Source organism: Helicoverpa armigera, chromosome 20, assembly GCF_030705265.1.
Source record: "Helicoverpa armigera isolate CAAS_96S chromosome 20, ASM3070526v1, whole genome shotgun sequence".
Taxonomy (NCBI): Eukaryota; Metazoa; Arthropoda; class Insecta; order Lepidoptera; family Noctuidae; genus Helicoverpa; species Helicoverpa armigera.
Window position 1 is genome coordinate 132,842 of NC_087139.1, and position 13,008 is coordinate 145,849.

Below are 13,008 nucleotides of genomic sequence, written 5' to 3' on the forward strand. Positions count from 1 at the left end.
AAAGCTCGTGCCTCGGTCGTTATTGTTAACTACGAGAAACAATGAACCTTACACGCATGTGAAGTCAATTCTGTTAAGAATGAGTTATTAAAAATACTGTTACTTTATCTACAATGTCTACGGGTGTAAGGTTCAGCCTCAATGTTGATAGTTTAGCGAGAGTATGTTCCAATAATACAATTTTCATGAAAATGCAAATTCTGCCGTCGCCGCTCGGTGCAGCAAAAAGTTTTAAATTTTTCAGTAAGGGCGGCATTTCATACATTTTATGAGTGCTTTTATGGACTAAGCATGAATTATTAGATGAAAAGTTACTGACCTATTAAAGATAAGGAGCTATAAAATAAACGCATTTATTAAACTAAACAGGAACTCAGTACCGGCGTCCGAAATTATAAGTCTGTACCACTTCCTCGTCTGGCCACATCATTTCCGCGTTTCAATAGCAAGGATTACAGGTAAGCAGCTCACTAAAGTTCACAACAAACTACTGCATCTAGCGCTCCAAAATAAATACACACAAAAATTAAAAGAATTCAAAGTTTTGTGTTTACAAGAACAATACTGTTGTACTGGTGTTCTGAAATTGTCCCTGAACACGAGGAGACAACTACTGCAGCATGTTTTTGTACGAAGCGTGGCAGTTACCGGTGCCGGCCGATAGCGAACATAATGGTCACCCGCGTGTCACCCGCCGACCGCGGGGGACGCGTCCCGGATCGATAATCTAGCTCATGTAGAAAAACATGCCCTGTACCTAGCCTAGTGGATACTCTTAACATAGGGGATAAGGCCATCAAAGGCTACCTGTGGTATGCAGAGGGGCTTGAATCCAGACGATGTTCAGATTGCAGTGCATTGTACTACCGGGAGTCGGAGCAATTGAACTTGTATTCTCTCTCGAACCTGATCCTACCTGCTGGAGGCTATGAAGATACTTAATATCTCGCGTCCGGGGCTCATTGCAATGTCATTAAATATTAAAAGCGATTGAGGTTGGACAGCGAATATTTGATATAACGAGATAATATCGTCGATATCATTGAGATTCGGCCTCCGCGTCCGAAGACCAGCCGGAACTAATTCATTGCATCTGTTCCTAGCAGATTAGTATTGTTGATATATGATTATTTTGAGGTGAACCTGTTCAGTGCCGCGCGCTGACACACATCCACTACCGCAGAAGGTCAATGACTCAACGTGTTATTTTTTCAATTCAATGATGCGATTTACGAATACGTAACCTTTACTCGATTTATTCAATGTTTAACACATACATAAATACATAAGTGTATGATTTAGTGATCACGTATGATCGAGTAGGAATCCGATATTACGAGTAGGGACGTGCGGAACTCCCTTCGCTTCGTGATATAATAAGAATTTCTCCGTATCGATATGAGATCGATTCGATACGGAGCCGTCGTTTATCACGTACGTGTCCTATGTCGAGATGTTAGATATAGTCGGGTCTAATATAGTGAAGCATGACAATAACGACATTCTACACTACACGATACTATTCACCATGTATTTCTTTTGTAGTTCTACGAGCGGTGCCTTGCTGCTCTGCAACTTTGTCTTGTACATACAATGGTAAAAGAACTCCAGTAGGTACACGAAAGAAATATGCACAGTGCACAGTGTGGCTATTTCCTGTCCCTTTGCAGCTGACGGCGAATATCGATAAACAAATGGTGCATGGTGAATGCGATTGTTATCGTGCATTCGATACAGCATTCCCGTGTCGTATCTGCAATTAATTAGTACTTTGGGTACAATCGTGTTTCGTGCGACTATTTGACCTTTCCCAAGCGCTAGTTAGCATTGCGGTCACCGGCGGAGGACAAAGGAGTATTATTGTAAGTCGGCGGCGCGGCGGCTGCGGTCGGCGTGACGCTCTCGGATGCTGCTGATAATCGGCACGCTGTGCTGGCACGCCCGGCACGCACCCCGCCTGCCCCCCCCACCCCCACCTCGCACCCCCGCACACGCCCCCGACAGACTCGCATTCCCGCCGGCTATGAGGCTGCACGGAACACCGGCTAAACATTTAAATTATGTTTCCTTTGTAATTTTAAACATCTTAAAAAGGAATTCTTATGTTGTCAGGTTGCGGCGCCGCCCCAACCCGGCTCAGCCCCGGCGACTCGAAGGAATTCGATGGAGTTGTCTCACCGCGGTGTTCCTAGATAAATAAATATTTAGGTAAGGATGCGGTAGCTAGCGGTCGATGTGTCGGTTCGTTTGAATGTTACTTATTGAATTTAGCTGAAAGCTGATAGCCATAGGGTAAGTAAATGGTTGGAACTTTTTTATTTCCGTGGATACAGTATAGGTACCTGCTCAGGTACGAAACATAAGCAGCAATTTTAAGTAGATTTTCTGATCTTCGATATGACAGGCTGTCAGGCGAGCAGGCGCGGTATAGGTATTATGGAGTGACTCTGACATATCATAATTCACTATCGCTTACTGTTCCCAGTTAATCAGTTATCGAAGGCTTCACGGATAGAATGTGTTAGTGAAGTGGCGAGCTCGCCGCGCGGGGACAGGGGGAGGATGGGGGAAGGGTTGCACACTCATAGATAACTTACCGTGACGCGATGTTATCGTAACAACTGATATACCGTGTTTGATATTATTGACAGCTACAGTAACAATACGCTATTGAACTTCGATTAAACTATCTCAGGAAACATAGGAAACTATCTCTCTAGATCAAAAAGCTAGACTTTAAATAATAAATGTAGGTCAAACCGACAATGCATAAAAGCCGATCAACGTGCTCAAAAACATAATATTATTTAAAAACACAATGTGTTCATTGTGTTCAATCACGGTTTTCAACAAAGCTATTTTGTTGACTAACGCACATTTATCAAATCAAGTAATTTTGAGAAGTGATAATTACTTGGAAGTGCCTAAACTGTGTACAGTCGTGACGAAAGTATTACCGCCAGTAATGCACCGTGCGTGCACGATCTAGTCAGCGGCGGAGTGGCGGTGACCGGCGAGTGCTGCCGAGGCTGGTCGGAGCACCGCTGTGCACGACTGTACCTCACTCGTACAACCCTAGTGCTGTTTACACAGATCCTAACAATGAGACCACCCAAGATCAATGCGTGCCCATCTAACAAAAACGAGCTATAACAGCTATTCCACGTTTCACCCTCTAAGTCAGCCGTTCCCAAATGGGGTTCCGCGGAACCCTAAGGTTCCGTGACAGGCCCTCAGGGGTTCCGTGGAAAATTCAAGATTTCCATTTGGTAAATCGTCTCACTTTAGACAATATTAAATTATTATTCACTTTTAATTAAATTGTTTTAAATATTGCATTCCAAAATTCCATTTAGGCACCACGTAGGTGGGTACCACTCTGTAAACAACTACAGTTTATTTAATTATACATATTCTGGAAAGTTTCTAGGTTGTTGCTCTGCTTTGTTCCTTAATATAAGAGACTGATGAACTCGAAATCAGGAAAAAGGTAGGTAGGACTAAGTCTCGTATTTTCGCGACAAGTGGCGGGGGAAGGCCACGGCAGCTGATAATTTAATTCCGTTTTTTACAAATTGTAGATTAACTTAATAGGTACCTCCAGATCTTCGGAAATCGGCAAAACTCGGTAGCGAGTCGGCTAAAAATCAGCGCATTTTTTGGGCTTATACGTTTTCATACATTTGACAGGACGTGAAATGACACGTCATACGTGTGACATTATTTACAATTTTTGCAACTCCGCGAATCGGAAAATTTCGCGCTCGCTTCGCTCGCGACTCCATGTTACGTGTAATGCTTTTAATCGCTCGTGTTCGTTTAATCGCTCAAGTATCCAACACACAGTTCAGGAAAAGCAATAGCGCTTTCTTCGCTAGCTGCGTATTCATTTGCATTTGCTTTTTTGTGTGGATATTGTACTTTTTGAGACTTATTAATTTACAGTGGTTCTGTTTATTTTGTGTAGGTAATTACAACTAAAAAAAATTCGCGCTCGCTTCGCTCGCGATTCCGGCTACCACTAAATGTCTTTCAATGCTAGCGGGTGCTCGGAACTTCTACTTTTAATTAAAAAATTCTCGCTCGCTCGCCTCGCACCTGTACAAACCCAATCTATTTCTTTTTGCGTTTACTTTGTCAGTCTTCAAACTGAAAACTCACATAATACATAAAGTCAAGGGCGGCTAAATTCTGGTCCGTGTGGCAGATAGCCATGCTACGCCTGAGTATACTGTATATGTTTCTAACCATATAATATAACCATTTGGTGCGCTTCCACGGGCCACGAGCCGTACCTAAGTGTATTTACGTCTTTAGTTTACTTCTTACTTAAGCTAAGGTTCCGCCGAAAAATGCTGAAACGAAAAGGGTTCCGAAGCCAAAAGAATTCGGGAACCGCTGCTCTAAGTAAACGCTGAATGACTTACCTACTTTTTAATAATTACGCCATTGGAAGGCCAAGAACAACCGCCTGTGTTAACATTTTAGCGTGGTCGAACTACACAGAGACTGAAAATATTTCCTAATTTGTTGGGTACTTTCTACGTACTTATGTCAAGATTTATTCGATGTGGAAAAAGTCGAAATACCACATAATTGTACCTACCTACCTTACCTAATTTTCTTTCATAAAAATAGTTTTTTTCTGTCTTGATGTTTTGAATAATAATTACATTGTATGCGCTACTCGTATTCAGAGGCAGTAGGAGTAGAAGCATGAAAATAAGGAATTTATTAAATCTGCTGATTGGGTGATCAAAAGATACAAATCGTGCAGTTTATAAATAGAAATAAAGACGAAGAATTGTATAACGGATAACTGCCATAAGTGGCCCCACAATACAATCAAATCAATATGATTGGCCAACAAATGACGTGAAATGAGGGAAACATCCAATTTGCCTCGTTTGCTGAACCATTGTGGCTGAAATTGGGCTATTAGTTGAAGAGTATAAGACACGCGTGGCTTAGAGACGGCACACGTGTCACCATGGTGTCTGCTGTGGCCGTGTGCTGCCTGCTCGCCGCGCTGGCGACGCGCGCTACCACCACTCCCGTGGTAAGCACGCGCTGCAACTACTCCAAACGATCAATATCAGATCGGATATTTTCAAAGGAGACTATAAACTGTCTGTGAAGAGGCCGGTGTGTCGTGATGAATGATCAATATTATGTTTGTCTAAAGTTTCGGATGCGTATTCGGTTTGGCCTACTTAATTGATTTCGGTGACTGTTAGTTCATTTGTTTTATCCCAACATAGGGATCCTGTGATTAATTTGAACACAAGATTGACCAGCACGACTTGACGTTTCGTCCGCAGCCCCTGCAGCCTCTACAAGCGGACTCGCACCCGCTGGGCCTGGTGTCGGAGCTGAGCTCGCGGCTGGGTGCTCACCCGGCGCGGCTGCAGGACGCTCGCCTGCCGCTGCCCTCGCCGCAGGACCTGGACGCCATCCGCAAGGTGGCGCAGATCCTCGTCATGCTTGGACAACAGGTACTCGGTTAGGGTACGTCCTGTCTTCTCACCATTATCCCACAGACGTACGTGACAACTAAGCAGATGGCACTGTTTTACTTTCCTTGTTGGCTTCAAATCTCAAGTTTGTGGATGTCTACCAGTCCTTCCAACATCAGGATAGTTGTTTGACTTTGTGTGACGTCTACATAATTTACAATAAGTGATTTCTGGTAATTTCGAAGAGAAAGGCGATGTGTATTGAAATGTTTCCAGATTTTGCCAATGACAATAACTCGTAAATAAATAATCTGACAGACGTGACAAATAAGGATTACAGGCGTGTCGGGTCACGGTTTAAATCCGTCCAGTGACAGACAGATGTGTATTGCAGGATTTGTACATTTCGCCAATAAATGCCAGGTATCGGGTTCCCAATGAAAGGGTTCGGCTCAAATTCAATCCTTTCGTTATTCATCGACAACAATGCCTAATTCCGTCTTAAAATTGTGTGTTGTTGTTACGTAGCTAAACCTATACTATACTTTGTACATTTCAGATTTCAAAAGATGTAAAACTCCGAAACTTTCATTTGCGATGTTGGATTTGATTGTACATGACTGATAAATATTTTTCAAAACGATGTAATGATTTCCGTTCTTCTGTGAATTATGCGAATTGTATTCTCTCCTAACAGTAGAATTTGCTTGACTAGGTGATACCGGCGATCATAGGCGAGCCCCCGCTCCCCCCCGCGCCGTGCGAGGCGGCGGGCGGCGGGGGGGAGGTGCCCAACGACCCCGTCAGCGTCAACGACAGGCAGGCTTAGGGGATCTACTCTACTACCTAGATCCTACGTGTCGTTTCCAACACTGTAGTGCAAATTCTAATTCATTCATAACATATTATTACTGTGTATAATCTCAAGAATCCATCGGCATCGTACATTTTTATGACGGCTATCTGCAATTCCATCATTATAGCAAGTAATTGTGACAGAAATAATCGCAGACATTATGCTTCAACAAGGTTCATTTCATTAATTATGAATTCCTAATCATAACGTGTTTCCATTTTAATTAAGAAGTGTTGTGTATAATCTCGGCAGATTAGTTTTATTTATATTTGTGTAATATTCGGGGTTTTGTATAACATTGTAAATAAGCTGCTTCCGTACGTGTATGATTTTAGTCAAGGTTAATAAATATTTGCAAAGCATTGGATTTATTGTAATGTATGCAAGTGCAGTAGGTACATACTGTCTGCACATGTGTATGTGAGAGCTGACACAGATGAGTGGTGTCGGTGTGGGGTGCAGTGTGCGCGGTATCTGCGTCATGTACGGCTCCGTCATCGATATCATGCAGACATATTGTTTTTACTTGTATACATATATTTAGTGCCCATATTAGATAGCTCCCGTCTTGTTAAGTACAACTTGTCAAACTCAGAAAAATCTCCACAAACAACTTAAAATTAAATCCTCTTATAAACATGTGATTTATAAGCAACTTAAAGTTTTGCTGACCTGCCCGGAGCATAGACCTTAGATATTGTTCACAATACGGCAGAGACATAGCTATCCGTACGATGATACTGTATCGTCTTATAAACCGTTCATACAGCAAGCTTTTCATGGTAGGATACTCGGTACTGGGATTAGTATTCGAAGCTGTTTTGCTCGTGAGCGTAAATAAATAGATTATGTCGGGCGCACACTGAGCGTCCGTACGGAACTCGGTCGTGCCCGGTAATGGCAGACACGGCAGACGTGGACCGGCGTAATTGAGTGTAAGGTCCAACGAGAGAGATTGCCGACACCCACATACACATACACTTCAAACTAACAGGCACGAATCAAAGCGATCCATCGAAGCCGATAAGTACGTAGGTAACTAAAGTATTTGTACGATATTGACATTCAGCACGACTTTCCAAGGCCAGCATTTCGTCGGCTCAGCATTTTATAGCCTTTATTATTAATGACAACTTTAAGCTACGTAATATTTTACGATAACATTTAGTAGTAATATAAAAGAGGCTTGGAATTTTACGACGTTGTTGTTTTCATTTTGATTAATTTGATTATATGGGAATCTTATTAAAACAGGTAATACAATACAAGTGAAAAGCCTTGGTTTTGGTTATAGCTTTGGTAATTTTTCTTACATACAATTTTACAAAAGCGTCTTCCCAATGTTTCTATGCATACTTTACTTTACATAGGTATTTCTGGGAAGGATGAGGAAGGTAGAATATACATATGTATTGGTAATGATGACTCTGTCAGACATCTTAATAATGTCCGGAGCGAACTTTGAGGGCGTCGAGACAAGTCGAACTAGTTAAATATGTGGTTGAAGGCATCGCAAACTTTTTGCCAGCTGGGGAGGATGTGTGCGCTGTAGATTAAAGACATGCAGTGAATATCTACAAACAATTTTAAGGTGTAGATAAATATTACAACACGAGCTAGTCAAATGCATAAGAAATAACCAAATATTGACAGCAGTTTTTGACAAATAATTATAAATTCATGTCAAACAATAACAATGTCAACGATGAGCCGCTGTCCAGCGCCGCCTGGTGCTCGCTCCTTGACACGGATCGCGCATGCTGACCCCCCCCCCCTCCCCTCACTCCTCCCCCCGCCTGGAGCCCGGCGCCAGGGGCGGGCGGAACCAGCTGATGTCTGTTGTTATATAACAGCTGGAGGTCGGCTCACTTCTCCCTCAAGGTTTTAATTAAGTAATATGTAAATGATTGTTGGTTTCCGAGTACATAATGCATCAAGTGGTTCACACTAACAAGAATTCTGAATAATGATTCTGCGACCTTATCGTCTAATCACTCGGGGAGATGCAATTACCAAATTGGTATATAAGCCACAAAGGCAGCATCAAAGTTCATTAATAGATTTTTTCAATCAATCACTATTTATGTGTGCATAATTAAATATTATGTAGTGCGTTCCAATATATTTCTAAGAATATAATCTGAACTATAGAATGAATCACGAAGGCCCAAAGATATCTATGTTTAGGCTATGAACATGTAATAAGTACATATGTGAATGGTAGGAAACACTATGTTGTAAGTACTGAGTACTCTACAAATGCCATACTAAGAACGTAAGTATATTTTTGCAGCCGTGAGTGTGACGTTGACTCATTATAATGATAAAATAGGCAAGACTCAGAACGCTCAATAAATAATCAGAGGCACTGAAACTATCCTCAGCTTTGATCGGTGCGCATCGAGTTACGAAGTTCACATTGAATGGAGGTGTAACTCAGTGCCAGGACATTGCCTGGTGTCGTGTGGGCTGCGGAGTACTCCACCAGTACAAGTGGCAAGTATTTACAGCGACGCAGCTATCGCGTGGCATCGCCCACGCCGCCACCTGATGTATGGACGCTGATACCAGTCACTGCTGCCGTGTCACATGCTACACACTACACTCACTCTAATTATTTCACGAACCCTGATGCAATAACTAGATAAAGCCCGTTTTTCAATCAGTCAATTTTTTTTTTATCCCGATTGCAAAGAAGGGTTGCGTTTTTCTTTCATCTATACTTTGAAAGCGAAAGCTCGCACCAGAGCGCAACCTCAACAATTTTAATTGATGACATAAAGCGTCATGATCGATGATGGCTGGATAAAGTGGCTCAACTTATATCCTGCATTTTGTGACAAGACTGTTCTGATTAACTGATGAATACTGGAACCGGAATAAAACAAAAGGATTAAAGTTCTAGGCAAACACTTATTCTCATTATAATTCACCTCTATTTCTGCCTCAAACAGATTGAAGCGCCATCTATTAAGCTTTTCTTTATTCGAATCTTTTTCATAGCTTAGCCTAAAAACTACATAGATGGCGCTGACTGCACTGGTGTAGTCTCACCGAGGTCTACCTAGATGACGCCAGTAGTCGCGCGTTGTTGGCGAGCCTGGTGCGGCGCTTGAAGTGGTGCACCCATCTGATGGTCAGGTGGAACAGCAGCTCGGAGTACGTGAGCAGCGACACGCCCGTCACCACCACCCACTGCGTACCTTGCTTCACTGCAATGTTACAAAGGAATCGTTAAATACAAGCCATCACATACTTTTCAAGATAATATCCACAGGATACTATGTCTTGCTACAACCATATACTTACCTTGAAATAAGTGATAGATGAGTAAGATTATAAAATACCTTTAATAGTTATATAAAAATATTTCATTGCACTAGGAGGCATAAATGCTAAGGTTCTTTCTGATATTTGTGTTGAAAGAATAATTTAATGTCATAGAGACATACACTCGTAATAACAAAACTGTGACGTACCGAAGAGTTCATACCAGCGCGCCTGGGGCTCCACCTTGTACCAGGGCTGGTGCACGACGCTGTAGAACAGACGGATCGTTGTCGAGTTCACCAGGGGCAGGTTCTCGCTGCGGTATACAACAACACGATCATTGAAGACGATGACTCCACGTATACTACAGTTGCTTATCAAGCCAATTGGAATAGTCTCACGTGAGGAAGTTGCGGAAGATGCGCTCTTTGGCGGTGTAGAAGGAGTAAGAGATGCTGGCGGAGTGCTGGTGGCGCGTGCACTGCACCCGGCAGTGCGAGCAGTCCATGGCGTCCTGCAGCTCCTGGCTCAGCTCCGGGCCCGCGTCCTCGCCCGGGAACAGGTACATGAACTTCTCTGAACACAATATATAATGTAACAAATCATGGGTACTCTTATCAGTGCCTCAAAATCAAATCAAAACAACATTATTTTCAGGTTACACTAACACATATTATATGTACTTACATATTGTTAGGTATATTATTAAATAGACATACATACCTTGTTTGTATATAAACTTAAATCTATATTAGTAGCAAGTAGTAGCTCCGGCGCATTGCTTAGATAAAATTTGAAGGAACCAGTTTGAGATGAATCTTTTGAAAACCCTTTCCGGAGAGGGGGCTTATCCCTTTGTATAAGTACGATTATTAAGGTAGCTTATACAATGAAACAGGTTTACCCTTATGTTTGTTTAGACAGTTGAGCTCGTTGACGGTGCAGGTGGGCGCGTCGTGGTGCTGCGCCTGCGGCTGCAGCGTGAAGGGCACGCAGCCGCACAGCGCCGCCGCCGTGTCGCGCCGGCACTGCGCCAGGCACCACGACATGCCGCCGCGCTCCAGGCGGCAGCCGCGCTACAACCACACACAACAGGCTTTACTACCTCCTGCTCGCTCTCATATTCTTCATAACTCATCAGATGTTTCACTAGTTACTCTTTCATCAGGAAAGTCCGCGATCTCCTCGGCGGGGAACTGCGAGAAGGTGCGGATGTTGAAGAAGAGCGACGCGTTGCGCGGCACGGGGAACATCCGCACGTCGCCGCTCTCCAGCAGCGGGAACTCGTCTCCCTGGAACAACAGCAACTGTACACGATACATCAGAAATTCAGAACCCATTTCACTACTCAGACGAATTAATTCATTAGTATTGGCAGTGAAACATATCCACCTCCATGCCGTAAGCGGGTCGGCGTACATAGGCGAAGTCGTCTCGTGTCTCCTTAACGACCACGCCCAGGCCGTAGTCCTGGCCTATCAGGTCTAACATAAAGGGTTCTCGGTGCTCGTCTATGGGTCTGGTAAACAGAGAAATATTTATTATCTATTTTTGTTCTTCTACTGTTCAACAGTGATCAATTGGGTTATCCCTTACTGGTATCTAGAGTTAAAGACGCAGCAGAATCCTAATGCGGTTAGCCTGGTCGCGAACAAACTGCCGCAGTCTGCCAACTTGCCTCGCCAACTGCAACGCTGCAGGATCTCCGAGCAGTTCCCAGACAACTGCACTTAAAGCATAGGAGTTTGGTAGCATTATTCAAAAACATGATAGTGAACATAGTGGCCTTGCATATTATTAGAGCTCCAGAAATAAATAGCGTACCCGCAGCATGATGTCGGTAACGTTGAGGTGGTGCTCGACGTCGGCGATGAATTTGTCGAAGTTGACGTCGAGCGGCGGCAGCACCAGCGTCTGCAGCGCGCCCCAGTCCAGCAGGTTGTGCTCGATCGCCCTCCGCCGGTAGCCGTACTGTTTGTTCTTAGGGTGGCTGCAACAGACACACACAGTGTAGGTAGCATGTAATGAATTTATCGAGGTGAACAATTTTATTCAGTGTAGTAGATATATTTAATAGGTATTCGTGAAAGAGAATCCTGTCTGGCATTAATGGAAAGAAAAGGTACGGCAAAAATCAGTTAGAAAATGTGTTGAACAGGCAACATGAGGTTTAAGTTTCCATCAGTAAAGCAGTTCATTTAGCTAGTCTCATACGTGTATAGGTAGGCGGAGTAGTTGCGCAGCGCGGCTTTGCTGATGATGCTGTTGCTGCAGAGCGCCACGGCGGGGAAGCTATGCGAGCCGACGGACATGTCGTCCGGCTGCCGGCTCACCGTCAGCGGCGGCCGGTCGATGTACGTCACGTGGTTGTCCGCCAACAGCGTCCAGCCCACCGCCATCGAGAACATCAGCAAGAATATGTACGGAATGCTTAAAAAATAAAGATGAAAAACATAGGTACATTTAAATATATTATATTTGTCTCCCTTTGCCTAATATATTTCTTAGTGTAAGTACTAACGTAGGTACTGAGAAGGCCTAGAAGAAACCACAACTGCCACAAGTCGCAATTTTAGCTCGTTTTATGTATTTCCTCTTTGTTTTTCATTCCCTATCTCATCCAACTAAACCTGTATAACTGCTACTTAGTCCTACTTTTTAAGGAATTGTTAGTTTAATGTAATTAGTTCCTCACTGCGGCCATGTCTGGTGTTTGTCGATGTTGTAATACTTGGCGGCGGCGAGGGAGCAGTTGGTCCAGAACTCGGTGACGGCATCCCGCAAGCTCTGGCGCAGACGAGCCTCGATGCCAACGTGAACGCGCTGCCCGAAGCGCGAGCGCCGCGCCTCCTGCATGCACGGCCTCTTCAGCGAGCGACACCACAGCTCCGGGTCCACTGTCCTCATCTCGGTAATGCTTGTTCTTACTTATTTCTTCCGTCCGTTCCTTCACTTTTACAACTGACTCAAGTTTTAAAATACTACCGCCATCGCTAGTCCGTGTGCAGTGCGCTCATGATGATGAACGTTTGCATGTCGAAGTTATTGACAACCGTGTGCGTAGCTCGCGTGACTACATGCTTGATAGTGCACACAATGTATTTAACTGATATGTTTAATTTACTTTAAATAGTAGGTCACTTGTTTAGTCGCAGATAAATTAATAGCGCGGCACTGCTAGTTAATGTTTTTTTAAAGAGTATCTGACTGTAATATAGTACATGATTTAGTTTTCTGAAAGAGCTAGATTAAAACAAAATCCTATTACTTAGACTGAAAAATAGGTTAAAATAAATATTTTGGGGGGCTTTCATAAAACAAATATGATTTTTTTGAAGATACGAAACCCTTCGCTTTTGGCCGGTTTTTGGTATTTAGCAGCATTAACCAGTGCCGCATTGGCACTGAAATATGTAGTTATTAGTT

At 43.4% G+C, this 13,008-nt stretch overlaps 2 protein-coding genes across 2 annotated transcripts; one reads left to right on the forward strand and one right to left on the reverse strand.

Moving 5' to 3' along the window:
• The first annotated feature begins 4,934 nt into the window (after positions 1-4,934).
• Positions 4,935-6,674, forward strand: LOC110372501 (uncharacterized). Its single transcript, XM_021329261.3, has 3 exons — positions 4,935-5,059; positions 5,322-5,495; positions 6,172-6,674. The coding sequence occupies exons 1-3, from the start codon at positions 4,991-4,993 to the stop codon at positions 6,283-6,285; spliced, it is 357 nt and encodes a 118-aa protein (XP_021184936.3). The 5' UTR covers positions 4,935-4,990; the 3' UTR covers positions 6,286-6,674.
• A 2,397-nt stretch (positions 6,675-9,071) lies between these two features.
• Positions 9,072-12,882, reverse strand: LOC110372511 (sodium channel protein Nach). Its single transcript, XM_021329272.3, has 10 exons — positions 12,278-12,882; positions 11,797-12,012; positions 11,407-11,572; positions 11,179-11,306; positions 10,975-11,101; positions 10,740-10,889; positions 10,487-10,658; positions 9,984-10,158; positions 9,792-9,898; positions 9,072-9,524 (listed from the first exon to the last, which is right to left on the reverse strand). Exons 1-10 carry the CDS (start codon positions 12,487-12,489, stop codon positions 9,373-9,375), a joined length of 1,605 nt encoding a protein of 534 aa, XP_021184947.3. The 5' UTR covers positions 12,490-12,882; the 3' UTR covers positions 9,072-9,372.
• Between the last annotated feature and the right edge of the window lie 126 nt (positions 12,883-13,008).

Coding starts and splice junctions, on each gene's coding strand:
- LOC110372501 (XM_021329261.3), top strand. CDS start 4,991: ATGGTGTCTGCTGTGGCCGTGTGCTGCCTGCTCGCCGCGCTGGCGACG. Junction 5,060..5,321: donor GCGCTACCACCACTCCCGTG/GTAAGCACGCGC, acceptor TTTCGTCCGCAG/CCCCTGCAGCCTCTACAAGC. Junction 5,496..6,171: donor TCGTCATGCTTGGACAACAG/GTACTCGGTTAG, acceptor TTGCTTGACTAG/GTGATACCGGCGATCATAGG.
- LOC110372511 (XM_021329272.3), bottom strand. CDS start 12,489: ATGAGGACAGTGGACCCGGAGCTGTGGTGTCGCTCGCTGAAGAGGCCG. Junction 11,573..11,796: donor TACTCCGCCTACCTATACAC/GTATGAGACTAG, acceptor TGTCTGTTGCAG/CCACCCTAAGAACAAACAGT. Junction 11,307..11,406: donor TTACCGACATCATGCTGCGG/GTACGCTATTTA, acceptor CTTTAAGTGCAG/TTGTCTGGGAACTGCTCGGA.